General features: G+C 54.2%; 1 protein-coding gene across 7 annotated transcripts in view; it reads right to left on the bottom strand.

Annotated features, from left to right (window-relative positions):
* Window positions 1-27,953, bottom strand: part of PTPRS (protein tyrosine phosphatase receptor type S) — a 110,156-nt gene that overhangs the window by 2,045 nt on the left and 80,158 nt on the right. For 3 of the 7 annotated variants that reach the window (XM_081499617.1, XM_081499618.1, XM_081499619.1), the window contains exons 11-31: window positions 23,271-23,576; window positions 21,813-22,006; window positions 18,828-18,945; window positions 16,478-17,086; window positions 15,921-16,018; window positions 15,122-15,375; window positions 14,155-14,248; window positions 13,848-14,063; window positions 13,221-13,378; window positions 12,453-12,565; window positions 9,730-9,827; window positions 9,525-9,648; window positions 8,757-8,932; window positions 8,558-8,677; window positions 5,618-5,772; window positions 5,231-5,516; window positions 4,808-4,986; window positions 3,779-3,905; window positions 3,556-3,681; window positions 591-745; window positions 276-411 (exon numbers count right to left, since the gene is read on the bottom strand). In XM_081499617.1, coding sequence (XP_081355743.1) covers window positions 276-411; window positions 591-745; window positions 3,556-3,681; window positions 3,779-3,905; window positions 4,808-4,986; window positions 5,231-5,516; window positions 5,618-5,772; window positions 8,558-8,677; window positions 8,757-8,932; window positions 9,525-9,648; window positions 9,730-9,827; window positions 12,453-12,565; window positions 13,221-13,378; window positions 13,848-14,063; window positions 14,155-14,248; window positions 15,122-15,375; window positions 15,921-16,018; window positions 16,478-17,086; window positions 18,828-18,945; window positions 21,813-22,006; window positions 23,271-23,576 — 3,842 coding nt within the window. Of the gene's footprint in view, window positions 1-275; window positions 412-590; window positions 746-3,555; window positions 3,682-3,778; window positions 3,906-4,807; window positions 4,987-5,230; window positions 5,517-5,617; window positions 5,773-8,557; window positions 8,678-8,756; window positions 8,933-9,524; window positions 9,649-9,729; window positions 9,828-10,861; window positions 10,910-12,452; window positions 12,566-12,739; window positions 12,752-13,220; window positions 13,379-13,847; window positions 14,064-14,154; window positions 14,249-15,121; window positions 15,376-15,920; window positions 16,019-16,477; window positions 17,087-18,827; window positions 18,946-21,653; window positions 21,681-21,812; window positions 22,007-23,270; window positions 23,577-27,953 lie in introns of all 7 variants that reach the window. The other 4 variants (XM_081499616.1, XM_081499621.1, XM_081499620.1 and 1 more) reach the window with 3 other exon arrangements.

Here is a 27,953-nt window from a genome sequence, read left to right as displayed (position 1 = left end):
CTGCCAGGGTTCTGGCTGAGCTGGACCTCACTGAGACCCTGGGGCCGGGAGAGGGGACCCATCTCTGTTCATTCCGAGGGACGCTTCTCAGCTCTGGCCTTCGGCTTACTCTTGGGTCAGCCCAAAGCAGGAGGGGCTGAGGACCTTTTACCCTCGACTACCCTGGGAGTAGGGGGTGGCTGTGCCCACTGCACAGAGGAGAGAACAGAGGCTGGTGGCAGCATCAGCGTGAGGCCGGGCTGCCCTGCCCCCCCCACCAACTCCCCCTGCCTCACCTCCATCTGCACCATGGCTGGCCTCTGGGTCCGCAGCATCTTCACTGTCTGGAAGATGTCCACCACACCCTCGTACCGCATCCGCTCCAGCACGATGCTGAGCGTGATGAAGACACCCGTCCTGCCCACGCCAGCACTGTCAGGGCGAGTGTGCAGGTGAGTTCAGGGGGTGGGCGTGTGGGGGAGTCTGGCTCATCTGCCCAATTCCCGTCCTGCCTGCTCTGAAGCCCCCTGCCCCAGGGATGGAAAGAGCCCCAGCGGGAGTGCCCGAGGCTGTGCTCCTAAAGACCCAGCTTCCCGCCATGGGCAGCTCACCTGCAGTGGACAGAGATGGGGCCGTCCTGGCCAAACTGTTCCTTGGTCTTGTGCACTTGACCGATGAAGTCAATGAATCCCTCCCCCGACTTTGGCACGCCCTGCTCCGGCCAGTCCGTGAACTGGAACTGCCGGACAGTCCGGGACTGGCCGTCCTGGAACGGAGAGAGAGTGAGCCGGGTCCTGTTATCAAGGTCAGTGGCAGTCACCCTCGCCAACCACAAGCTGTACCAATAGCACCCTCCATCATTCCTCACCCTCCGCCATCCACCCTCCTCGTCCCACAGCATCTTTCGTTGAGATGCTCCAATTTCGTCTTTACCACCTAAGGCTGCCAAGTCCATCCTCCTCACCATTTAACTTCATCATCCAGCAACACCATCTTACATGGCAATCGTTCACCCCCGTCCCCCAACTGCTGCTCTCTGCACAGCTCCAAACCCATCCACCACGACCAAAGTGACACCAACACCATTGTTGTCTGTTATCCTCCATTCTGCACTGTCCCATGGTGCACCCAACACCTGCCCTTCTTGACCCATTCTCCATCTCCTTGGCAACCTCCTCTCTCATCATCTTAGAGTAAAAGAGCACTGTCCCATACTGTCACCTTCCATCTTCCACCATGGACATCATCTTCAGCCACTCACCAGCCCTATAATCTCCTATCCTTCACCACTCAAGGGTGCCATCTTCCACCAGCCACCACTGGAAATTCATCATCTTCTACCTGTGTACCTAATACCTTTGCCTCCTAACGTTCATCATCCACTTATGGTAGCTCATAATCCTTGAACATCTGGTGATGCCGCCTCCCATTAACTTTCTCCATCTCCACCGCTCAACCATCCATCTCTCCAGTCCTCACCCCCATGACACAACCATCCATCTGTACAATCTAAATCTCAACCACTCACCTCTCCAACATTCAGCCATCCATCTCTCCAATCCTCGTGCCCACCAATAGATCACTCATCCCTCCAGTTCTCAACCAACCACTCAACCATTCATCTCTCTAATCCTTATTGCACCACTTGACCTCTTGGATCCTCATCCCCACCACTCAACTATCCATTTCTCAAATCCTTAGCCCCAACAGTCACCTTCCATCTCTCCAATCCTCATTCCCACCACTAAACCACTCATCTCTCCAATTCTCAACCCATCACTCAACCCTCCATGTCTCTAATCCTCATCCCTACCATTAAACCACCCCTCTCTCTAATCCTTATCACCACCGCTCAACCTCTTTGATCTTAATCCCCAATACTCAACCATCCATTTCTCCAATCCTCATCCCCAAAACTCAACCTTCCATCTATCCAGTACTCATCTCCACTACTCAACCATCCATCTGTCCATTCATCATCACCATCACTCAACCATCCATCATTCAAATCTTCATCCCCACCACTCATCTATCCATCTCTCCAATCCTCACCCCCAGCAGTAAACCACTCATCTCTCCAATCCTCAACCCACCACTCAGCGATCCATCTGTCTAATCCTTACTCCCACCACTCAACCTCTTGGATCCTCATATCCACCACTCAACTATCCATCTCTGTAATCCTTATCCCCACCACTGAATCTTTCCAGTCCTCATCCCCACCACTCAACCACCTATCTCGCCAATACTCGCTTCCCACTACCAAGCAGTGCCATCCATCATCATGGCTCTCTTCCACCTTTCATTTATCATGACCCAGTGGTACCATTTTCCACAATTCATCCCTAGCAATCCATCATTCTTCCCCCTCTAAGGACCATCAGACATTCCACTATGTCAGGACCACTGACATTCTCTACCCTCCCTCACTCATCATTTACCTTTTCCCATTCAGTCTCTACATCAAAATGTTGCAGTCCAGTGATGCCATGTGGTTTTGATGGTCTCCATCCACCACCACCTAACACTTTCTTTCTCCAATCTCACTTTCCTCTCTCTTGGACCATCAACAGCACTGCCTATCACTGAATGTTCATCGTTCTTTTTACTCTTCAAATCATTTCCTCTTCATTTTATTCCATCTGCCACTGGCCAAACATTTGCCCTCTCCAATCTCACCTTTCTCCATCCATTGCTGGTAACACATCACCCTTCACCAAGCCTTGGTTCCATGTTCTACTATCATTCTCCATCCGCTTCTATCCGGACATTCTAGTCTCCAATCCCACCTTCCTCTCATCTAAGACCATCCTGTTTACCACCCTCCTCTATCACCCAACAGTGACATCGTTCACTGAGTCTCCAGTACCCTGTTCAACCAATCCAATGGTGTCATCTTGCACTACCCATGCACAATGACCAACAATGCTTTGTCCATCAGGGTTCACTATCCACTGGTATCATCTGGACTGACATTCCCATGCCCCATCATTCTACCCATGGATTCTCCAATTCTGGCACTAACTTCCATCCTCTGTCACCTAATAGTCTTCATCAGACCCCATCTATAATACCTGCCCTCTCCCATCACCCAGCACCACCCGCCTCCACTGGGTCTTCTCCAGCCAACACCGTCTACTCTCCATTTGCCTCTCTCCCCATATAATGGTTCCAATTCCTAGCACCTGGCCCCCCTTCACTGTCTACCACTCTTTTCCCATCTGCAGTGGCCATTACTTGACACCATCAACCCATCACCTTTCCCCCACCTGCCTTCAGCCCTCTAATGCTGCCCTCCATGGTTGCTGCTTCCCAGCTAATGCCCCACTTACTGCCTTTTACATGATCGCCTTGGACTATGTGCCCTAGTGAGTAGTGTGACACGTGCTCTGATGGGGACACCATGGGGTCATGGTCCTCTCTTCCACCTACTCGGTGGTGGGAGTGATTGTCCAGCTGGCCCACTCACTCCTCATGCAACCCCTGGGCCTTTGCTTCCACCCGCCAACTAGGAAAGCCCTCTCCAGACCAGCAGGGGAACGGTGAGCTGCCTGGAGGGTCTGTCTCTGTACTTACCCGGGCATCTGTGACCTTGAACTCCCGTAGGATGTACTGAGGCATGTTGTATTCCGCCATAGGATCCACCACAAAGTATTGGTAGCGGGCGGAGCGCTCAGCCGGCCAGTACTGGTGACACTTCTCCTGTTGGGGAAGTGGGTGCTGTGGTCAGCCCTGCCCCCACCCCACCCCGCCTCCAGGGCCCCTAGCCCCGCCCTGCCCTCTATGGTCCCCGGCTCACCCGGCCCATCTCCCTCAGCTTGGTCAGCATCACCACAATGGTTGAGTTGTTCTCCCAGAGCATGCGCCAGAAGTCCTCCGTGGTTTCCGCCAGCGGGCCCTGTGTGGCAATGTAGGCCTTCTGCTGCCTGTGAGGGGGGAGGTGGGGTGGTGGCAGCGGTGAGTCTAGGGCCCCAGGGAGACCCAGGCCCAAGCATCATCTCCCTCCCTATATGGTTCAGCCCCCTAAAGAATCCTGTTCTGCACCTGGAGAAACCACCAGCCTCAGAATCACTCCAGCTTCGTGAGGAAGCTGTGGGACTGTCTGCAGGCCATCTCTGCTTTCCTTCTCCGCCCCCTCCAGGGGCATTAAGTTAATATCCATTGTCTGCTCAGGCCAGGCTCCCCTTTAGGGCTACATATAGCTGCCCATTCCTAGAACACCCTCCTTTGCTCAGGGCTTCTCAACCTTGGTACTACTGACGTTCGGGACTGGATGATTGTGATGGGCCCCTGTTCTGTACCCAGTGGGGTGTCCAGCAGCATCCCTGGCCTCTGCCCACTAGAAAGTGTTAGTTGCTCAGTTGTGTCTCTTTGTGACCCCATGCACTGTAGCCCACCAGGCTCCTCTGTTCATGGGGATTCCCCAGACAAGAATATTGGAGTGGATTGCCATTTCCTCCTCCAGGGGATCTTCCTGATCCAGGGATTGAACCTGAGTCTTCTGCATTGCAGGCAGATTCGTTACCATCTGAGCCACCAAGGAAGCCCTAAATGCCAGTAGTAACCCTCCTCTCGCAACTCCCATTTTGACCATCAGAAACATCCCCAGATACTATGAAGTTTCCCCTGAGGGGCAGAACTGCCCAGATCGATGCTCTTCTCTGAGAGAGGTAGACAGATGTAATCATGTTCCAGCCAGTAGCTATCAGTTAAATGCATATCTAAAGAGTCCCTCCACCTCATCTGTGACTGCATGGGGCTGGCAGAGTCTGTCAAGCTCTCTCCCATGCAGGACTGGAGCCCCAGTAGCGGCCAGGGCCAGGTTTACCTGTAACCATCAATGAAGCTGGCGTTAATGTAGTCGGAGCCCTCCACGCCCCGGATGGGTTGTAGGCAGACCCGGGTGCTCTCGTAGGGCATAATGTTAACCAGGCGGTTCTTGAACTTGTTACAAGGCAGATTGGCACTGATGAAGCGGGATGTGTGGGCTTTGGAGTTGGCCAGCCGCTGTGAAGACGAGGGGACGCCATGAGGACAGCCTCCATCTGGGGACCCAATTTCCCCGGGGCGGGGGCAGGCTGTGTGTTTTCAGCCAGAGGGCTAGCAGGGCCATGGCGGGCAGGGGAACACCAGCCCTTCTACCCTCTGGTCCCCTTAATGGGGGTGGGGGAAGGAAAGAACTCTGGTCTCCTGCTTAGCCCCCTCTCCCCCACCCAACCACAGTATCCTCTACTCCTTCCTCCCCACCCACCTTGAACTCGAGTTCCATGCCAGTGACGTGCTCGCCTGGCTCCACCTGCGTCAGCTTCTGGATGTAGGCATAGAGGCTGCGGGCAGGCACCTCCGTGTTGCCGCAGCCCACGGCCTCCAGCAGGGCCTCGTGGATGAAGCTGTACTGGTCCTCTGTCTGCACCATGTAGTTGCGCTGAGACCGCATGAGCGTCACGTGGCCGTACACGTCCACCGTCTTCTCCGGCTTGATCCGCTCCAGCATGGCATCGATGACGATAAAGCAGCCTGTGCGGCCCACACCCGCGCTGTGCAGATGGAGGGGGCTGTCAGAGGGCATCCAAAGGCCAGGGAGGAATGGGGACAGGGTGCAGAAGGGAGCTGGGAGTGAAGGGGCGGGGGCGGGTACCTGCAGTGGACCACGATGGGGCCCGCGTCCGGCGGGTTGCAGGTCTTGACTCTTCGCAGGAAAGCCAGAAACGGTGTCGGGTACTCGGGCACCCCATGGTCTGGCCACGCCGTGAACTGGAACTGCCGGACCTCTCGTTTCTCACTAGAGCCATTCTGGGGGTGGTGGGGACACTGTTGATCAATGCAGCCCACCACCCATGTGCTGGGGGCCCAAGTTCACGCCTCCAGATCACCATGTCCCTGAGCGCCTGATTTGGGTGCCCAGCTGCTCCAGGGTGTGGGGGATGTCTCCACCTCCAAGTGTTCCCAGCTTCTTCGCACACTGCTCCCCATTTCTCCCTAAACCTGCTCCCCCATCTCAGCTGATGGTGGCGTGGTCCTTTCACGCACTCTGGCCAAAATTTAGGAGTCGCTCTTGACTCCCTTCCCCTGCCTGTCCACATGCAGCATCAGTCAGCACTGCTCACTCGGCTGTCAAAGTCTATCCCAAGCCCGCCCCCTTCTCACTCCTCACTCGCCTCCTCCATGGTGATTACCTTAGTCCAGCTCACCGTCATCCATCCAGACCAGAGCAGTCACCTGTGCCCCCTGGGTGTCCCCACAATCTATTCCCTCCACAGCAGCCAGAGGGCGCTGGTGAGCACCTGAGTCAGGTCTCACCGCTCCTCTGTCCACAGCCCTCCCTGGGCTAAAAGCCAGTCGCCCCTGCCCCTGCAACCCACAAGGTTCTGCACCTCCTCCCATCCCCTCCCTGCCCTCACCTCCTCCCTCACTCTGCTCCAGCCACACAGGACTCCTCACTATTCCCAAAACACCCAGGGCCTTTGCATGTGCTGCGCCCTGCCTGGAATGCTGCCTCCAGATCTCTGCAAAACTCCTTTCCTCACCAACTCCAGGTCCTCCACTACATATTCTGTTCTTCCTTGTTTTACTTTTCTCTTATGTGTAAGATTTTTGGTTGTTTTACATATTTGTTGTCCACGTGTTGTCCACTAGACTGTAAGCCCCACAAGAGTGGTACCTGACACACGGTGTCTGCTTAATGTGTGAATCAGCTGAAAACCCTTACTCACTCTTGTCTTCCTACTCAGGTTTCTGGCACCTGTGCCAGGTACATGCTCTATGTAAGGGCACGTGGCTGGCTGCCAGGGAAACACAGTGGTGCCGGAGCACCTCTCTCTCCCTACGTGACAATAAAAAGTGTCCCCAGTCTTCCAAGGCACTAGAAATAAAAATAAACAAATGGCACCCTAATGAAACTTACAAGCGTTTGCATAGCAAAGGAAACCATAAACAAAACGAAAAGACAGCCTACAGAATGGGAGAAAACACTTGCCAACAATGCAACTGAGGGGCTTAATCTCCAAAATAGATAAAGAACTCATACAGCTCAACAAAAAATTAACAACCCAATTGAATAATGGTCAGAAGATGTAGACATTTCTCCAAAGAAATACATCAAAAACTATAAATTCTAAGGGATGGAGAGGATGCAGAGAAAAGGGGACCCTCTAACACCGTCGGTAGGAATATTAATTGATGCAGCCACCGTGGAGAACAGTATGGAGGTTCCTCAAAAAACTGAAAATAGAACTACATATGATCCAACAATCCCACTCCTCGCCATATATCTGGAAACAAAGCTCCAATAAGATACAGGCACCCCTGTGTCCATAGCAGCACTATTTACAACAGCCAGGACATGGAAACAATATAAATGTCTGTTGACAGATGAATGGATAAAGATGTGGTACAAATATACAATGTACTCAGTTCAGTTCAGTTCAGTTGCTCAGTCATGTTTGACTCTTTGCGACCCCATGAATTGCAGCACGTCAGGCCTCCCTGTCCATCACCAACTCCCAAATACAATGTACTACTCAGCCACAAAAAAGAATAATACAATGCCATTTGAAGCAATATGGATAGGCCTAGAGATCATACTAAGTGAAAAAAGTTAAAGTATCATACAATTAAAAATACCATGATACCACATGATAAAAAGTCAAAGTATATGATAACACTCATGATATATGATATCACATATGCTATCAGATATATGATAACACATCATAGGATAACATATGCAGAATATAAAATTTGACACAAATGAACTTATCTACGAAACCGAAACCGACTCGTGGCTATAGAAACCAGACTTATTGTCAAGGCGGAGGGGGTTGAGGCAGAGCTGGAGTGGGAGGTAGGGGTTAGTAGATGCACGCTATTATATATACAGAACGGATAAACAACAAGGTCCTACTGCACAGCACAAAGAACTACATTCAATATCCTGTGATAAACTATAATGGAAAAGGATGTTAAAAAAAATTATATATACATATAACTCAATCACTTTACTGTACAACAGACGTTAATACAACATTGTAAATCAACTATACTTCAACAAAAATAAAAACATTTAAAGTGCACCCAGACATTGCCAAATGTCCCCTGAATGGCAAAATGCTGCAACCGAGAATCACTGATGTAGAAGGACACACGGAATCATGTGATAGACAGCAGCCATCAGTTAAATAAAGATTCCCTCTACCTCAGCCCCAACTGCCCGCTCTGTCCTCCGTCCAAGACTGGAGGCCCCTCGACTGCATGGCTAAGACCCTGCCATAAACCCAGGCTGGGTGAGGGAAGGGGTCAAGACTGACCCCGGGGTTGGGGGGTGATGGTGGTGAGGGGAGCAGAGGTTCATCGCTAAGTTGGATTCTGCTGGTTTGTCCTGCTGCGGCTGGAGACAAGAGCTGTTCCCCTGAGTCTCGGTGGTCCCATCCATAAAGTGACCACTTGAGAATGCGCCCAGCCCTGGGTCAGTGTGGTTTTTCTTCCATCCAGTGGGGAGTTCCCAGGGCAGAAGCTCATCTTCCTTCTCCACCCACCATCGCCCCCTCCCGCAGCCCCCCAGTCCCAGTCCGGGCCCTACCTTGTGTAGGGAGAACGTCCTCACGCAGAACGTGGCCAGCTCGATGGTGTCCAGGAGCGTGACCTGGATGAAGCCGTAGGTCTCCGTGCCCCTGTTGGGCCAGTACTGGTCGCATTTGATCTGCGCCAGGTGAGAGAGACCAGGTGAGTGTGGGCCGGGGCCAGCTCAGGGCTTGGGGGCCACAGGGGCCAGGCCTCACCCGTGACTTCTCCTCTAGCCGCGTCATCATAACAATGGTGGCCGAGCGCTGCTCCCACACCATACGCCAGAAGTCGCCGAAGGTCTCTGGCAGCGGCCCCTGTGTGGCGATGTATGCGTTCTGCCGCCGGTAGCCATCCACGTAGTTGGCGTTGATATAATCGCTGCCCACGATGCCTAGGCCGGGGGTAGGGGAGAAGCCAGAGATCAGTGGGGGTGCTATCTTTCTAGGCTGGCTCCACCTGGTCCACCGCTTAAAGGAAGCCCTCTGAGACTGCCCCAGTCTATCCCCAAGGAAATCGTGGCACATATACTCCATGGTTTTTCTGCCTCAACGATACTGCCATTTGGAGATAGACTGTTCTATGTTGGGAGCTGTCCTTTGCATTCCAAGGTACTGAGCAGCATCCCTGGCCTCCACCCTTAGGATGCCAACAACACCCCATCCCCCCAAAGCTGTGACAAAAAAAATGTCCCCAGACATTGCCAAATGTCCTGTGTGGTGAAGCTGCGCTGATTAAGAGCTACAGATGTAAAGGATGGATGGAAATCTGTAGTGGACAGCAGCCATCAGTTAAATACAGATCCAAAACTTCTCAATAGCTTCTGGGTAGGGTTGGACCAGGCCTCAGTTTCCCCTACCTATCTCCTAACTAGTCCACTCTGGCCTTGCCCCCCTGGCCAAGAGGAGACATGGGGTCTATGTGTTCCCCATGGAATGAGGACAGGGCAAGGTTGTTGGAGAGGAGCCTGGGACCCCGCACGCTACCTTCAATGGGCTGAAGGATTACACGGGAGTGGTCGTAGGCGATGACGTTGGCATAGCGGTTCTTGGGCTTGTTCACTTCCAGGTTGGAGTGCTCCCACGTGAACTGCTGGCCTGGGTCGATGGACTGTGGGAAGCGGGAGGCGGGAGATGTCAGGGTGGGCGTCTGTGGGCCCCAGGAGGGTGGGAGGTGGGGGAGCTGGCTCACCTCATACTCCTGGGAGAGCTTGAGGCTGTCGTTGGCCTTAAGTCGTTCCGTGTGCTCCGCCATGTCCCCGATGGGGATGGGCGGGTGGCTGAGCATGCCTGCAGGGAGAGCAGACCCGCCCATGTGGCCAGTCACTCGGGGGGCCAGGCTGGGGAGGGGAGGGGGGAGGGGGTGCTCTACGGAGTGAGTCTGCGATGGACGAGCTGCGGGTTAGAGGGGGTGGCGGGGAAGAGGAAGGTTTGGGGTGGGCCCCATGGGGGCGAGGAACCCAGGCCTGCAGGAGGAGCACTAGGTGGAGTCTCCCCCACCCTCCCCAGGCCCCCCGACAACCAGCTGGGGAGGCAGGTGCTGGGGGAGGGTTGCCCCGCAGGACTTCAAGCTCCTAGTGCCTTGTGGCAAGAAGCAGGCAAGTGACACAGAGATGAAGAAGCAGATGTGGCTGGCTGAACCTTCTGGAATATCGTCCCCCTGGTGAGGGCGGGAGGCCTATACCCCCATCTGCCCCCTTGGGAATCGGAGGGACCAAAAAGCCCTCTGCCAGCTGGAGCTGAGGGGCCGGGGAGGGGAGACATGGGGTATGTGTGTGTAGGATGATGGGGTGGGCCTGGGTGTTTCTTCCCCATCTTTAGGCCTGCCAGACTTCTCTCCTGGGGGCCCAGTGGCCATGCACGCGCGCACACACACTCACGCAGCAGCTACCGGGAGGGAGACTGACAGCTGTGCGCCAGCACCCAAGCACCGGTGTTAAATCTACAGGGATTTGCCAAGTCGACTGCTGAAGAGCTGTTGTCCCGAGCCCCTGGGTGCTGCCCCAGGGCCCACGTCTCAGAGCTCTGAGGCTGGTGTCTATTTGACTGGTGGGTCCCCCTGCCTCTCGCCTGTATTTTGACACATACCTGTGCCCTACATCCCTGCTCCTGGCCCCATTCTCTCTCCTCCTGCCTCTCTCTCTCACACACACACACGCAGTCACAACCTGCCACCTTAGGGCCCAGGGGACCAGACCCCTGCCCCCTTCGAGAAGCCAGCGCAGGACAGGTGGGCGGAGAGAGAGGAAGCCGGATGGAGAAACCAAGGATGAAAACAAACAGGAGCGAAAGGAAGCCAAGAACAGAAAGACACCGGAACTAACTTTCAAAGTGAAACCCCGGCTCCCTGAGGGGGCTGCTGAGGCCTGAATCTGCAGAAACAGCAAACAATAAATAAATGAAAACACGCAAAGGAGGGGGCCCACCTCCCCCCACCCCTTGCTGGGTGCGCACACAGTGGTCGACGGACAGATAGATGCAAAGGGCAGAGCAGCTTCAACAAGTGAGGGACACACAGCCACCAGGGCCCCAACCAGAGAACCCACGACAGCGGCTGGGTGTCACTTCAACTGGACACTGGCGAGTCCTGATTTTCAGCTATGACTTTGGAAAGATCTCAAAGCTTTTAGGTTCTTTTATCAAGCTCTCATCCCCGCACCCCGCCACCCCCGACCAACCTGGCCTTGGGTCCCTTGTCGGGGTCAGCAGAGGAGATTTTAGAGGAGAAGCAGGATGGTGGGGGAGAAACTTGGGGGCAGGAGAAGAACATATGGGCCCATGCCATGAGCTTTAAGAAGGATAGAGGCCATCAGTTAAACATACACATTTACCATTCTCATTTGGATGGAAATAGAATTGACATAAGCTAGTCCAGAGACAGAAGAGAGAAGAAGAGAATATAAGGGATGCCATGAGACTTTTCATGATCGCCTGTGGAGGGCTGCAGCCATCAGGTAAATATAAATGATCAAAACCCTCATTTGGAGAAACATGGAACTAACATGACACAGTCCAGAAATAGAAAAGAGAAATATATTAGGAGTAGCATGCAAGACTATACATGAGCCCATCAAAACCCCCATGGTCTCTTATGGAGGACTGCAGCCATCAGTTAAATGTTTAAAAATCTCCATTTGGTTGGAAACAAAAGTTAAAAGGAAGCAGTTCAGAGACAGAAAGTGAAGATCAGGGTGTAGGTAGAGAACAGCAGATGTCACCAGGCTATGAGCTCATAAGCAGAGAACAGCAGCCCTCAGTTAAACTGAAAATCCCTTAATTTGGTTAGAAGCAGCTGGCATGAGCCCATTAAGGGGGGGGGGGTGAGGGAGGCATTGCACATGAAGACGATCAAGGGCAGGGTCCTGATTCAGTTCTCCTACCACGTGTGGTAGGGGACTCAGCAGAATCCTCTTAATCTACAGGGAACTATAAGGAAACCAGGAGAGCATGAGCTTATGCGGCTATAGAGGGGAGAAAGATAGAGTATGGTGGAAGTGGAATTTTTGCTCCTTGCTAGGGGTGCTTCCCCAGGGAGGGTGGAAAAAACCCAAACACCCACCACTAAGTGGCCTTAAGACTAGAGGTGTGAACAGAAGCAGAGCTTTTTCTGCCAGAAGGAATGAGGACTCAGAAAATGTTTGCTTCTGTCTTTGTTTGAAGATGTCCTTTAAGCTCCTGGAGAAGACAGCAGCCACCAGTTGAATGCAGCTTCTCAAAAATCTCCCTAGATTGTAAGCACAATCAACCCCAGGACACTTCCAAGCCCAGAGCCACGTAGGAATTTGGGACTGAAGAACTGCACCAGGCACAGGTCAGTGGGGCCTGACAAGGATCCATCGAGGTGGCTGCTTCATCTCCCACTATGCTACCTCCCTCCCATCAGTGCTGTCCCTGGTGCCCGGGATAAGCACGTACCTGGCGTCTGGAAGTTAATGCGTCTCATTTCCACAGGGTCCTTGGGGTGGTGGGGGGCGAGGTCGGCGTTGTTCAGTAGGCATTTGGTGCGGGGCTCAGAGTCCTTTCGTTTGCTTTGTGCAAGCAGACAGACAGAGATGTGTGACCCAGCTGTATGTGACTCGGGTTCCCACAACCACACACAGACATGTGCAAAGGTTGGAACAACTAGGTTCCTGCTCATCCCGTGGGCAAGGTGCCACCCCAGCCCCTGTCCTCAGCCTCCAAAGGTTAGGACCAGTTCTTACCTATCAGGCTTACTGCTCCCGAAAGCAGACACAGGTGAGAAGGAGGCAAAGAAGACAGGTGAGGGCAGGCTGGCAATCAAGAGCCTGTTCTATGACCGTGGATGGCTTTCTTTCCCCCCTCTGAACCTTGGTCTCCAGAAAATGGGGCTAATCCCTTCCGACTTGGGTCTCAGTTTTCTAAGCTGGGACATGTCCCACGTGACTTCATTTAACAGGACAGAGGGAGTTCCCCCCCGCCCCATCTTGCACAGGACTTAACAGGAGTCAAATCACTGGCCAGGTTGGAATGCCATCCCTGCCACTTCCCAGGCTGTGCGACTTCGATCAAGTAGCTTAACCTCTCTGAGCCCTGTTTTCCCTGTCTAGACCATAGATGGCTTCTGTGACCATTCTCTCAGACAATCTTTCCCTGGATCTTTCCAAACCTCCCACCCTTAGGAAGGCCTCCCTCCTGTCAAGTGGGGACACGCAAGGGGCTCACTTCTTGTAGAGCAAGATGGCAATCACTATGCAGATAATGAAGACCACAGCCAGCACAGGCCCGATCACCCAGATGAGCCCCTCCTCGCCGTCCACGATGGGCTGGGGGTCTGGGTTGTCCAGCTGGAAGGGGTCTGAGAATGGGCTGGCTGCAAATGTCTGCAGAAATGGGGTGGGGGGGACTTCCATCAGTGCACACCGCCCTCACGGTGGTCAAATGGGTCTTCCTCAAACATAAATCTGTGTCTATCCCCTACTCTAAACCCTCCTATGGCTTCCAAGAACACTGACCATGGTGGTCTGGCCCTGGCCAATCTTCACCCTCCCCCTCCTCTGCTCTGTTTCAGCCACTCTTAGGTCCTTTTTGTTGCACCCCAGACCTTCGCACGTGCAAATTCCAGGATGCCTTTTCTTTACTGAACTCCTATGCATCCATCAAAGCCCTAGTTCCAAAGTCCTTTCCTCTAAAAATCCTTCTGCTTGGGATTTCCTCAACCTCAAATCCTTCCCTCTGCTCAGCTCTGACCACAGGAAGCTGGGAGGATCTGCATCTGACTCTGAGGTCAGGGCTCTGGGGACTGAAGCCACTTGGCATTCTGGATGGGGGCAGACACCATTTGGGACTTACGGGCTCACTCTTCTGCAGCACAGCAAGCACAAAGAGGACATATCGGTGGCCAGGCTCCAGGCCCCTGTTGTCAAAGCCTCCATACTGTTTCTGGTCCCCAGGATGGAAGGTGTGTGGCAGCACTGAGAAGCGAGCCGCAATGTAGGGTCGGGGGACCTCCAGCTGACGCGAGTGCCGCAGGCTGCGCCTCTGCAGCCGTGCGATGTCCTGGATCAGCTGTGGGAACAGAGGTGTGGGCTGCTCAGAACCCAGACAGGAGCCACTGGGCTCCTGAAAGCTGGCACGTGTCTGGGCCCTAGCCCCTTACCTCCTCCAGGTCCATATCCTCTGGGCTGCCCAGTGGGGTCAGGAATTGACCACCACGAGATTTGCGCAGTGGCACCATTACAATGAAGTAGTTCCTGGCAGGAGACAAGAGTCACAGGGGGCTGTCTACAGTCATGAGCAAGGGATGCTATTGGGCTGAGTGAGGGCACCACCCCTCTCTGAATCTTCCCTTCCATTCATACCATGGGTATATGGCTCAAGTCACATAGGACTATAATTTCTGATTCAAGCCTCCAGGGTTTTGATCATGTTATACCTTTTGCCTAGAAAGCCTACCCTGTGCAATTATAGTTGACCCTTCAACAACATGGAGGTTGGGGGTGTCAACCTCCAATGCACAGTGGAAACTCCACATGTAAGTACAGTTGGCCTTCTGTATCCATGGTTTTCCATCTATGAATTCAACCAACTGTGGATTGTGTAGTACTGTAGTGTGTACTTGTTGAATAAAAAAAATATGCATATAGGTGGGCCCCTGCAATTCAAACCTGTGCTGTTCAAGGGTTAACTGTATACTTCTCAAATTCCCATATGTTCTTCAAAACCCCAGCTTCCACATCCACACAGTCATGTAACTCTCAATTTCCCCCTGCTTCTCAGAGTACTCCTCTCCTTACTTGGGACTCTTAGCCTTTGTGCTTCTCATTGCCATACCGTGGGACTGAGATTGTCTGTGTCCAGCTCTGTCTCCCCATCAGTCTGAGAACCTAGAACTAGCAGCAGGTCAGGCCTGTAGGGGCGTGAGAGAATGCTGGAGGCCACATTTAGTGGTGACATCTATGAGAGGCACTGGACCTTCAGGGCAACCACATGAAAAGGGGCTGATGTAATCTCTGTTTTACAGACCAGCAAGGAAAGTGGGGTACGGAGAGGTCAAGCAGCAGTCCTCAGTCACACAGCTGACTAGGGGAGGGATGTAAAATCCTGGAGGGGTGGGCTAAGCTTACTGGACAGGCACGGGGCTCTGGCCATCTGGCAGATACACCACGATGAAGCCATCGGAGTCGGGCTTGGGAGTCACGCTGGGCTTTGAGCTGAGCAGGTTGAAGGCAGTCCAGGCTGTGACTGTCTGCTGGAGGCCGCCCAGGCTGCTGCCGCGGTTGGTCAGCACGAAGTTGTAGAAGGTGTTGGGCTTGAGGTGAGTGATGAGCTTCTTGGTGGTGCGGCCATCCACGTCCAACGTGAGCCCATTGTACTGGATCTGTGGGGTGGGCCAGCTCAGCGGAGCTCTGGGCTGAGCCCTGGTCCTCACCGAGCCTGGATCCCAGACTTAGCCCGGACCCTATGATCTGTGACCCCAGACTGAACCTTATTCACAGCTGTAGCCCTAATTCCGAGCCTTGACCCCAAGACTCAATCTCAACCCCAGTCTGAGCTCCAAAACCAGTTGATTCTCAATTCCAGCCGAGTCTCAACTCAAAGTTCCAATCCTTAAAAAGTCCTGATTCCACACTTAGGCTTGACTAGAGACTGAGAGACTGAGCCTCAAATCCTAGCTGATCCCAGGCTAAGCCCCAGTTCTGATCGAACCCTAATATCCCCCACTGAACCACAACCCCTGCTGAGTCCCAACTGTGCCTCCCAATCCTGACTGAGCCCTGAACCCAGGCTGAACCTCAATATCCCACCCAGTTCTGAGTCCAACTGACCCCCTACCCTGACTCCAGACAGCACCCTCACCCTGGTCGAGCCCCGCCCCGCACACACCCTAACCCCCCATCCTAGATGCAACAGGAGGCTGCGCACCTTGTATGGGGTGGGTGAGTTGTAGTTGTCTGGGAATTCCCAGCTGAGCAGGACTGATGTCTTCATTATCATCTTCACCTTGAAGTTCTTGGGCGAGACTGTGCCACACAGCAGCAGGTGGGAGAGAGCAGAGGAGAGATTCCCATGAGTGCTGGGGAGCTGGGCGGGGGTACGGGGTGGGGATGGGGCGGCCCAGGCGCTCCCTGTCGTCCGCTGTGCCCGTGGCCTTACTGCCTGGCCCTGGCCCTGGCCCGGCCCTGCCTGGCCCTGTCCCATGTCCCTGCTGCGGGAGACGGCGCAGCTGCAGAGAGAAGGCGGAGGCGGAGGAGGGGAGGGGGGATGGGGTGGGTGGGGGGGCGGCAGTGGGGGCGGCGGTGCCACCTAGGCATGTCCCACCTTTGCCAAACGCCGGAGCCTCGGGGTCCGGACTCGCCTTGAGCGTCCACGTGGAAGCAGAAAAGTGACCACTTACCTGGGCGGGGGAGAGGGAGGGGGCTGGGGTGGGGGTGGGCACGAGGCCCGGTCCGGCTCTGGTGCGGGGGTCACCGCGCGCCTACCTTGGTCCCGCAGGAACGTCCGGTAGCGGACGGGGGGGCTGTAGGGGCCAGGGCCCCGGCGTGTGTGGGCCCGCACTTGGAGGTCATAGGCCGTGTCGGGCTTGAGGCCCTGCAGCGTGAGCACGTTCTCGGCGCCCGGCTCGGCCGCCGCCGGCAGCTCGGTCTCTCGGGCGGGGCCTAGGGCGCCAGCCTCCCGCACGGCCACTGTGTACTTGACAATGGCCCCGTTGCGCTCGGCGGGCACGGGCGGCAGCCAGCGGAGCAGGACGGTGCCAGCCGTGGCGTTGCCAGCTGCCTCCAGGATCTGCGGGTGGCCACGGGGTGTGTCCTCGGGGATGCTCAAGACCTCGGCCGCCTCCTCGCCCAGGCCACCTCGGCTCCGGGCCGCTAGCCGGAACACATACGTGGTCCCCTTGTGCACGCCCGATGCGGTGTAGTGGTCCTCGGTGGGCGGGAACTCCAGCGTGGCCAGGGGGTGCGAGTCCTCACGGCCGAACTGCAGGCGATAGCCCAGCACCTCATCCTCAGTGGTGCTGGCCGGGGGCTCCCAGCGTGCCAGCAGGCTGCCCTCGGGGGTCTGCTGCACCGACAGGGTGGGGCGGCCCAGCACTGTGGGGGGATACAGGGCAGGCATTAGGGCCAAGAGATCACCCCCCAGCTCTGGAGCACAGCGTGGGGTTGCAATTTTTTGGCCACTTGTGGGATCTTAGTTCCCCAACCAGGTATTGAACTTGGGCCCTCAGCAGTGAAATCACAGAGTCCTAACCACCGAACCACCAGAGAAGTCCCAAGGAACTACAGTTTTTAAAAGCCATCTTGGGAAGGCCGTGCTCAAAAGGAAAAGACTTGAAGAAGGTGAAAGAGGGAGCCACAAGGTCTGGGGGGAACAGTGTTTCAGGCAGAGGGAACAGCCACTGAGGAACAATGAGGAAACAGGGGACTCAGAGGATCCGAGAAAGGAAAACATCCACAGAGGTCACAGCAGGCCCTCATCTATGTATCTCAAGTTAATAAGTCACTCATCTCTTGCCTCCTGCCAGCACCTCTTTAGCATCAATGGAATGGAGGAGGAGTGTCTAAAACCCTGTCTCTGCCCCCACGGTTCTCACAGTTTGGGTAGTAATCAATGCATCAAAGTCCCGAGAAGTTCTGCAGTGCTGAAGCACTATACGTGAAACCAGGTTTCTCTGCTGTAGGACTTCTCAGGGGCTTTAATGGAAGGTGGTATGAACAGTCACACTGTATGCAGCAGGTTCTGCTTAGCAAACATGACTCTAATATAACATCCCTGAGAGAGGCAGGAGAGATATGGGAAGATTCCTGGAGGTGGTAACATAGAAGCTGGATGCTGGACGACAAAGATAGTAGGCAGGTGAAGAGCACAGTAGGGGGCATGGGCCAGCAACAGTGTGAAGGCATGCTGTGTCCAGCTGGGAGGCCTTGAATATCAGGGTCTGTGGTGAGAAGAGATGGAGGCCATGGGGCTCTTCTCTGTTCCTGGAACACAGCAAGCTTGTTCCCCTCTCTGAACCTTTGCCCGGGTTATGTTCTCTGCCTGCAATGCCCTCCCCTTACGTTTTCACGGCTGCCTCTCTCTTCACTCAGCTAATCTTGGCTGGTGAAAAACCAGCCTCTGAGGACTGACAGGAGGAGCCAGAGGGGAAACTAAGGCAGGGCTGCCAGGAGAGGAGGCTTCATGGTACCACAGGGGAGACGGAGACACCACCCTGAAATGACAACCTGCTCGTGGGGATCAGAGCTGGAATGGGGGAAGCACGGCGTGCAGACAGCAGGGCTGGCCACGACTGTTGGCTGGAAAAGGGGTGGGGCGGGTGGCTGGAGAAGGCTTCCCGAGGAGGCAGACTAATCAAAGACCTAAAGGATGTGGAGGAGATGGCCAGTTGGGAGAAGGGTTATCAGCACAGGGGGAACAGGAGGCAGAGGGTGAGAAGTTAGGAATTGCCTGTTTAGGGATGTCCCTGGTGATCCAGGGGCTAAGATTCTATGCTCCCAATGCAGGGGGCCCGGGTTCGAACCCTGGTGGGGGAACTACATCCCACATGCAGCATGTAAGAGTTCACAAGCTGTAACCAAGAGTTCACATGCTGCAAAGAAGACCCAGCACAGCCAAATAAATACATTAAAAAAAAAGAGTAGGGTGTTGAAGGTTTCCATCTGGCTGGAGCTGAATGGGGCTGGACCACGCTGAGTCTGAGTGTCCTCTTGAACAAACCCCACACTTCGCTCTGTTCCTCCCTCCTGGGGCACCCTCCCGCCCTCCCCCACACCATGGGCTCAAGAACTCTGCAAGGATGCTCCGAGGGCAAAGGGGTCGGTGACAGTCTTGTACCTGCTCCTTTGGTCACTACCACCTTGGGTTTGCTGCGAGCGCCATCGCCTTTCATGGTGTAGGCGGCTACCGTGATGGAATAGGCAGTCTCAGGCTGCAAGTTTGTGATGACCATCTCCTGCGGGCAGGGGTGGTGATCAGTGATGCAACCTGGGCTGCCCACCCTCCTCCCCGTGCTAGGGACAAGCCAGGCGGACGCAGGGCCCAGTCCACGGGCAGAGACGTGCACCCAAGCTCATGCCACAGACCTCAACACGTAGCATGTCCATGCTGAGATGAGCACACGTGGCCTGATGACACCTGCCATGGCCCACCTGGCCCAGTGCAATGCCCACCCCTCTGCCCTGGTCCCCAGCTACCACTCTTTCCCACCCAGTCTGTCCTCCCTGCAGTGGCCTCCAGAGGGCGTGTGTGAGCACCTGAGTCAGGTCCCACTCTCTTCTGACTAGGACTCCCAGTTTCCTAGGGGCAAAAGCCCAGTCCCTCCCACCGCCTGCTGCCCACAAAGCCCTGACTGACCTGCCCTGTCCCCTCCCTCGCTCACTCTGCTCTAGCCACATGGGCCTCCTGGCTATTCCTCCTACACACCAGACATGGTCCTGCCCCGAGGCCTTTGCACTGGCTGTCCCACCTGCCTCCACTATGTCCCTTGGAGTGCTAGAGATTCCTTACAACAGCTCTCAAAAGCCAACAGTCAGATATTCAGAAAATCTGCAAGCCAGTTCTTAAAACAGGGTGATGATGGAAAATTAATTATAGAGGCTTCCCTGTTGGCTCAGTGGTAAAGAATCTGCCTGCCAATGCAGGAGACACAGGTTCAATCCCTTGTCATGGAAGATCCTATATGCTGTGGAGCAACTAAGCCCATGCACCACAACTACTAAGCCTGTACTCTAGAGCCCGGGAACTACAACCACTGAGCTCACGTGCCACAACTACTGAAGCCTGAGCGCCCTAGAGCCTGTGCTCTGCAACAAGAGAAGCCACGGTAATGAGAAGCCCATGCTCGCTGCAACAGGAGAAAAGCCTGCACGGCAACAAAGACCCAGCACAGCCAAAAACAATAAATTTTTTAAAAAACTATAAAAAATGAAGTTATATAAATGTACGATCAAATAAATAGTAAAAACAAAGGGAGTAAATACTCAAAACCCATTCCTCCCTAATTATTTTACTGTGTTAACTAATACTTATGCCTTCAAGGTCATTCTTTTTTCAAATTATATCTGAAATTATAACAAGTGTGCAGCAGTATACATATTTTTATACATTCTTTTTCATATTCTTTTCTACTATGGTCCAGGAGCCACTCAGGTAAGACTCGGGCTAGTGAATACCTCCAGGGTCCTCAGCAGGTGCCCATTTACCTGATGCAAAACTGAGGCTACAATCTCCAAGAGGTAACAATATCACAGAATACTGAATAGTTGCCTGTGCTACACATTACGACCCTGTTGTTCACTCACATTCCATCTCTCACATCTGTGTGACAGAAATACCATACAATGATGAGCTACTGCAAACCTGGTCAGTAGCTTGAAATTGACGTGGTAGTAACGTTTACACCATGAAGAAGGGCAAATGCCACACCAGTCACAACTGTGCCCACCCGCCCGCCCATCTGGACTGCTGACTGTTCAAGTCTTTACACCACTGTCTACACCCCGTCCCCACCAGAGCTGTAACCAGACATGCATTTGTGCGTGTTCCAAGTAATATCCCTCTCCCCTGGACCGTGACCCCCCAGGAAGGTGGGCTCAGGGCTGTCCTGGTCACCGCTGTGTCCATGGCACCTAGCACAGATCTACATTAGAGTAGGTGCTCAGTAAATCACTGCTCCTTCAGTGACTGACAGAGCACCCTGACCTTCCCCACAGTCACACGTGTGCCCATGTTTCCACGCATGCACACCCACCAACACGTCAGGCATGCCTGGGAGCTGTGGGGTGGCCCCAGGAGCACAAGGAGGGGGGCCAGGATGCACAAACAGGGGGTCTCCTGCCCCTGAGCCTCAGACATTCAGTACTTCCCAGGGTCTTCGTGGGTTGGAGGGGCTAACCTGGAGCCACGTGGGAACATCCCCCCAAAACTGGGATGGGAGGTGGGGAGTACGAAGCAGAGCCACTGGAATGGGTGAATGTGTCAATCTAACATCGGGCTCAGGGCTCAGAGGAGCCTGTGGCCCCCGTCTTAGTGGCAGAAAGACAGCCCAGAAAGAGGCAACGATTTTCCTAGAGCCACAGAGTCATCCCGACTCTGGCTCAGGGCCTCCACAGAAAGCTTGGAGGGGTAGAAACAGTTGTTCTACAGGCCTCTTGTCCCACCTGGCGCCCAAGGACCACTCCCCCCACACCCCAGAGCCAAAACGATGGGGAGGGGCAGTTAGGCCTGAGAGAAATTTCAAGGTCAGGGAAGGCTAAGCCAAATGACAAAAGAGTCAGGCTGGGTAGGAAAGTGACTGTTCTAATTTCCCAGGCCTGGGTCCATTAAGGGAGGCTGTAAGGTGTAAGGCTGTAAGGGAGGCAATGCTGTGGGAACAGTTGGGAGGGAAGATGTGTGGGAGACCACAGCCGGGAGCCAGCCTGGGGGACGGGGGTGGGGAGGCAAAAGGCCAGCGTTGTCCAAGAGTCACTCAGGTAAGAAGGCTAATGGATACCTCCGGGGTCCCCAGCAGGTGTCCATTTAACTGACGCAAAACCGAGGCTGTACGCTCCAAGAGGTAAACGGGGTGTGCATGGGGGCCCAGGGGAGGAGACCCTTTTACAAGGGGCGTGCAGGGAAGTGTGGACTCACAGCAGTGACAGTGGCTGGGGGGGCACTACTTACATATTCAGCCGTGTCGTCCATCTCCCACTGAGCGGGGAGGCGGCGGCAGGAGAGAGAGGAGGAGGTGAGCGAGGTAGCCAGAGAGAGAAAGAGAAGCAGCGAGAGGGCAGGAGCGCAGGGACCCCCGCCCCGCCCCGCCCCGCCCGGAGCCCCGCCCACCTGGGCGTCGGCCAGCATGATGTCCTTGATGCGCGGCGGCCCTCGGGCCTCTGCGCCCTCCATGCGCACGTAGTGGACCTGGTAGCCGCGGATCTGGCCGTGTTGGCGGCCGGGCGCGGGCGAGCGCCACAGCACGCGAATGGCCGTGGCGTTGAGCGCCTCCGCCTCCACCTTCCGCGGCGGCGCGCTGGGCACTGGCGGGAGGAGGGGAGGGGGGTGGGCGGGGACGTTACTGGGGTGCCCAGCCCTGCCCCGGGCAGCGCCACTGCCCGATGCCAGGGTGACGAGTGTCAGCTGGTTAACCGGGCGCTCTGAGCGCTCCCCACTGGCGAGGAGGGACTACCTCCCTCACACCTCCCACAGCCCGGGGAGTGAGCCCTGATGGTGCACCCTCTTTACAGATTGGCAACTGCAGTTCCCAGAGCCTAGACCACGTGCCCAGGGCCACCAGACATGGCCGGGTCCTTGCATGCCCCATCCTAAGAGCTTTACCCACACTGACTCCACCCTCAGATCACTCCTGCCAGACAGGGGCTCTTATGCTTACTTTACAGATTGGGAAACTGAGGCACAGCGAGTTGACTTAAGGATAGCAGGGTTATTAAGAGACAATGCCGGGATAGGAACCCAGGCAGTTCAGCTGAAGGCTCCTCTACACTCCAGGGTGTAGCCAGCCCACTCCACACTGGGACACTCTCTCAGCCAGCCCCCAAGCTCAGAGCCGTCACCATTCACCTCTCCCCTGATCCCAAGATCTGGCATGAAGAATGGCTTCGTCTCTTCCCCATGCTAATAGGACAAAATGTGGGGCTGCCAACAGAACCTTCCAGGCCAATGGCCCAGAAAGCAACTGGTCCGGGTTTCCTGCAGTTTTAATGGAGGAGCTGCCTGCTTCATTTCCCCCCCATGAACCTCAGCTTCTACTACGTGACTAGCGCCTTACGACTTTCTAGCGTGGCAGCAGTGGGGATATTTACACCACAGAAATTGGCCAGCACTGCAAATCAGTCTCTGACCCCAGGGAGCTGGTGGTTAACCATCCTCAGCATGCCATCTCCTTACTTTCTAGGTGGGATGGCTTAGACCCAAGGAGCTCCAAACCCTGGGTTATCTCAAGACTCTAAAAACTGGGTTTCTGGGGTCCCACGGACCTCTTCATTTTCCTGCCAGTGTTGCTTGCTGTTTCTTACACTCCACTGCCATGGTTTCCACCACCAGACCAAAATACAGGACACTGCCCGCTTAATGTTCCTGGCCCAAGGCTCAGAGAAAATGCAGCCCAGAAGGCCCAGTACGGAGAATTCCAAGATCAAGGAGCCCGGGATGACTTCTCACGTAGCCCTCTCCTGCCTGTATTGTACCTTCTGACCACCAGCCAGCCCAGTTCTCCAGGGACAGAAGGCTCTGCAGCAGGGGCCGGGCTGGGGCCTGGGGGTCGTGGGCCGGGTCGGTACTTACCGTCCTCGTCGGTGCGGACGACCACGGGCGAGCTCTCAGGCCCTGGTCCCACCTCTGTGTGAGCGACGGCCGTGATGCGGTACTCCGTCCACTTGTCCAACGCCTCCAGCAGGATCTGGGTGGTGGTCGGGGGGATGCCGTTCACCTCCTTGGGTTGCGGGTCCTCCGAGCCCAGCGGTCGGTAGCGGACGCTATAGCTCACCAGGGCCCCGTTGTGCGTGTCCGGCGGCGGCGGGCGCCAACTTACCAAAATGGCCGTGGAGCGTGTGCTGACACACTTAACATCTTGAGGGGGGGCTGACGGTTCTATTGGGGTGGGGGGAGAACGTGGGGGGTGGGGAAGGGAGGCGGGATGGGTGGGGAGGGGGGTGGGGAAACAAAAGATGGGAAAGAGAAAATAAAAAAGAAGATGATAACAAACAAAACAGAACCAAACCAAAGAAAAAAGTCGAACCCAAAAGAAGTGGGTGTCAACCAAAGATGAGATGGGCGGGTGGGCGGGGCCGAGGGCGGGGAGGGCTGGCCAAGAAGGCTGTGTTCAGCATAGGGGGCTGTGCTTGGCACACAGTAGGTCTTAGGGAGAGGGGAACCACAGTCCCATAGAGCACACATGTATGCCGTGCACTAGTCAGAGGGGAACAGCAGTGAAAGTCCTATTTACTGGGCACCTACCATGTGCCAGGCATGGCAACAACTGACATAGCAACAAAAGCCCCATTTACTGGGCACCAACTATCTGCCAGTCACAAAATAACAGCAACTCTGTATTTATTTATTCAACACCTACTGTGTGCCAGGGAGAGCACCAGGGATGGAATGGCAGTAAAGGTACTTATCTATTGAAGACCTACTGTGTGCTGAGGACTGCGCCAGTAGAAAAATAAAAGCTTCATTTATTGGGCACTTACTATGTGCCAGGCACAGTGCCAAGGGCTTTGCAGAGTAACAGTAAGAACATCTATTTACTGAGCCTCTGCTACATGCTAGGCACAATGTCAGGGGCTTCACAGAGTTAAAAGTAAGTGTACTTATTTACTGAACACTTACTGTATAGCCAGGCATAGCAGAGGGATAGAATAACAGTAAGTGTACTTATCTACTGAACACCCACTATGTGCTGAGCACTGTGACAAAGGAATAGCAATAAAAGCTTCATTTACTGGACACTATGTGCCAGCTGCCGTGCCAGGTGCCAAAGCAATAAAAGCCCTGTTAATTCAGTCACTACTATGTCAGGGCTTCCCAAGTGGTGCTAGTGGTGGAGAACCTGCCTGCCAATACAGGAGACATAAGAGACACGAGTTCTCTCCCTGGGTCGGGAAGATCCCCTGGTGGGTCGCGTGGCAACCCACTCCAGTATTCTTGCCAGGAAAATCCCATGGACAGAGGAGCCTGGTGGACTACAGTCCAGGGGGTCGCAAAGAGTCGAACCTGACTGAGACTTAGCATGCTAACACTACATTCTAGGCACAGTGCCAAGGGTTTCACCGAACAACAGTTAAAACATGTACTTATTGAACTCCTACTATGTGCCAAGCACCATACCAAGGGCTTTATAGAATAAAAGTAAAATGTTTATTGCACACCTGCTGTGTGCCAGGTACCGTGCCCGAGGAATAGCAAAAGCTCCACTTACTTATATGCTGGGCACAGCACCAACGATGGAATAACAGTAAACACTGGTTTACTGAACACATAATATGTGCCCAGGGAACAGCAGTAAAAGCCCCACTTATTGGGCACCTCCTATGTGCTAGGAGTGTCTCTAAAAACTTCATAGGTTAATAATAGGAGGATCCATTTACTGAACACCTGTACTGCCAGCGACCCTGGAGGGCACCCCAATGGTTACTCCTTGGTCTCACTTGCAAAGAAAACAATGCCTGAGTCTTGAGTACCTACTGTGTGCCAGTTAGCATGGCAGAGGATATGCAGAGTAATAATAAAAGCCCCTGTGTATTAGATGCCTACTGTGATGGCCCGGGGCCAGAGCTCTACAGGTAACACAGCTCATATTTAGCATTTACTGTGTGCCATATTTAGCATCTACTGTGTGCCAAATTTTTAATGATTCATGGTTCTTCTGAGTCCCTACTATGCACTTGATGCTACCCTAAGCCCATTACTGATCAACACTATGTCTTATTTATTGAGCACCTACTATAGGCTGGTCTTTTAACAGCCCTCTGATGATAAACGTAGCTGTTGCCATTTAGGCAGTGCCTACTGCATGCCAGGTCCTATGCTAAGGCCTTTACAGAAAAAGAAAAACAGTTCCCACATATTAAGTACCTACTATGTGCTAGATACTGTATGAAGGACCTTGTAGAACATTCATAGTTCTCATCTCTTAGGCACCTACTATGTGTCAGGCCCTGTTACTACTGGATAACAGTAATAATCTCCACAATTTAAGTACCTACTATGTGTCAAGCACTGTGTTGATGGCCCTATATAAAACCGGTATAGTTCTTATTTATTGAAGACCTACTGTTTATACACACAGTGCCAAGAACCTTGCAGACAACAGCTCTTCGTGTATGGGGCAAAAACTGCCCGACACCATGCTAGGCCTTTCCAGACTGACAGTAGCTTCCATCTGAGCACCTACTATGTGCCCAGCACCAGGCCACTTATCGAGCACTTACTGGATGCCAGCCATTGGCCAAGGGTTTTGCAGAGTGATCATCGTAGCCCCCATGTTTTGAGGACCTACTGTGCACCTGGGACCAGGTTGAGCTTGTAACAAACTATTAATAGTCTCCATTCATGGAGTACCAACTCTGGGCTCAGCACCTTGTCAATCCATATTTAGACTGAAAATAACTGCTGCATTTATGGAGCACCTACTGTGGGCCAGGCAGCTTGTTAAGGGCTTTAATAAACAACAGTGATGCTTCTCACGCATTAAGCACCAACTGTGTGTGTTCAGGGCTTTATGGAATATCAGTAATAGTCTCCATGTGCTGAGCCCCCACTAGGGGCCAGGCCCTGTGTTAAGAGCATTACTAATAAGTCTCACATTCTAAGCATCTTCTGCTCGCCCAGCAGCCTAGGCCTTTTACAGACTCAAAATGTGGCCCACTGATTGTGCCTCATTTAATTCTCACAACCCCTTAGGCGGCCAGAAGTAGCCCCCCCTCCACTCCTACCCCATGTTCCAGGGAAACGGGTTTCAAAGCCCACTGGGTTGCCTGGTATTATCGTTGATTGTGTACCCACTGGGTGCCAGGCCTGGTTTTACAGGTGAGGAAACTGAGGCCCAGAAAAGGCAAGTAGCCTGCCCTTAGGGCATGTGGTAACAGCCAGGACTTGAAAACAGGCTCAGGTGCTGTCCACAGGCTGTTTTGGTTGCAGCTGGGAATTCAGAACTCAGCCAGTGTGTTTATCAGCTCAGGCCAGTTAAGGATGCCTGGAGTCACACCCCCTCAAATGCCCATGACTCTAGAGTCTGCCTCCCCTCATGGGCAGCTCAGAGAGGTCACTGGTCTTGCTTGAGGTCAAGGTACATAGAATCTTCACCAGCTCCAACTATTCATCATATGTGTTTATAGACTTACTCTGTGCATACCCCCTGCCAAGATCTGGGACACAGAGATGAATCAGAGGCCTTTGTCCTCAAAGCCATCAATCAGGCCACCTGAGACCCCAGAGGCCACTCAAATGACTTATTGCAGCCAGAATGACTCTCTGGACTCACTTAAAGAGAAACACTGGAGTTCCTTCCTCCAGAGCTAGACCCTTGGGGGCCCCTTCCCCCATTTCTTGACCAGCCACCCCAACTGAAAGTGCCCAAGGGAGGGGGGAGTCAGGCAGGAGCAGAAAAAACAATCGAGGAATGTGCCGGAAGGAATGGATTCTCTGAGAAAGGGGGAGGAAAAACAAAACCAAAACCATAACAAAAGAAGAAACAACCATGATAGTGATGATGATGAGAAAAACCATAATAAAAGAAAGAAAGACGCCTTCCAGAAAACTCCCAGTCTGGTTACCTACCTTCCACTCTTCAACTGCTAACTTAAAAGACTTTCTTACGAGGGAGGGAATGGCGGAGTGCTGACCTACAAGGCCAGACCGAGCTCTGGGTGGGTCTCCGGCAGCAAGTGGGGCGTGCAGCCCTGCTCCGGCCCCAGTGTGGGCACGCTGCAGTTCCAGGCTGGTGCCGATGAGGCAGGAAGGTGGGATGGTGTCTGGGGAGACCCACGGCTGAGTGGTCTGGCCTCCACCTACCCTTGAGTTCAGCCTAAGAACCCGCACTCCCCGAGGAGGGGGGGGCATACGCCTGGCCCTGCGACTTGGCTGCCAGTTCTCTTTCGCCCCAACCGTCTTGGGGTGCAAAGTGGGGAGTCCCTTCTCCCCCACTCCCTGCCCTGGGCCGCCCCGGAGGTTTGCGTGGATGGGCCAAACCGCTTTCTTGACGACCTTGGCGGCCGCCTCCTTCACAATCCGGCCCAACCTGCGTGACTTCTCGGGAGGGGGCGGGGTGGCGTGGATGGGCAGATGGATGCGCCTGGGGGAGGGGCATGGTTCCGGGTTCCCAGTTCCTTGACAGGCGTGCCTCTCACAGCGGCAGCGGGGTGAAGAGTTTAGGGGGCTGAATTTGGGCTCTGGACTGTCTGCACAGCCCAGCACCAGCACACTGGGCACAGACTAGGGGGTGCACGCAGGGTGGGCCGTTTTTGT

The sequence above is a fragment of the Giraffa tippelskirchi genome, chromosome 6, assembly GCF_054371585.1.
Source record: "Giraffa tippelskirchi isolate mGirTip1 chromosome 6, T2T-mGirTip1v1.2.pri, whole genome shotgun sequence".
NCBI lineage: Eukaryota > Metazoa > Chordata > Mammalia > Artiodactyla > Giraffidae > Giraffa > Giraffa tippelskirchi.
Note: the sequence above shows the minus strand (reverse complement) of the source record. Positions and strands in the feature narration are given on the sequence as shown.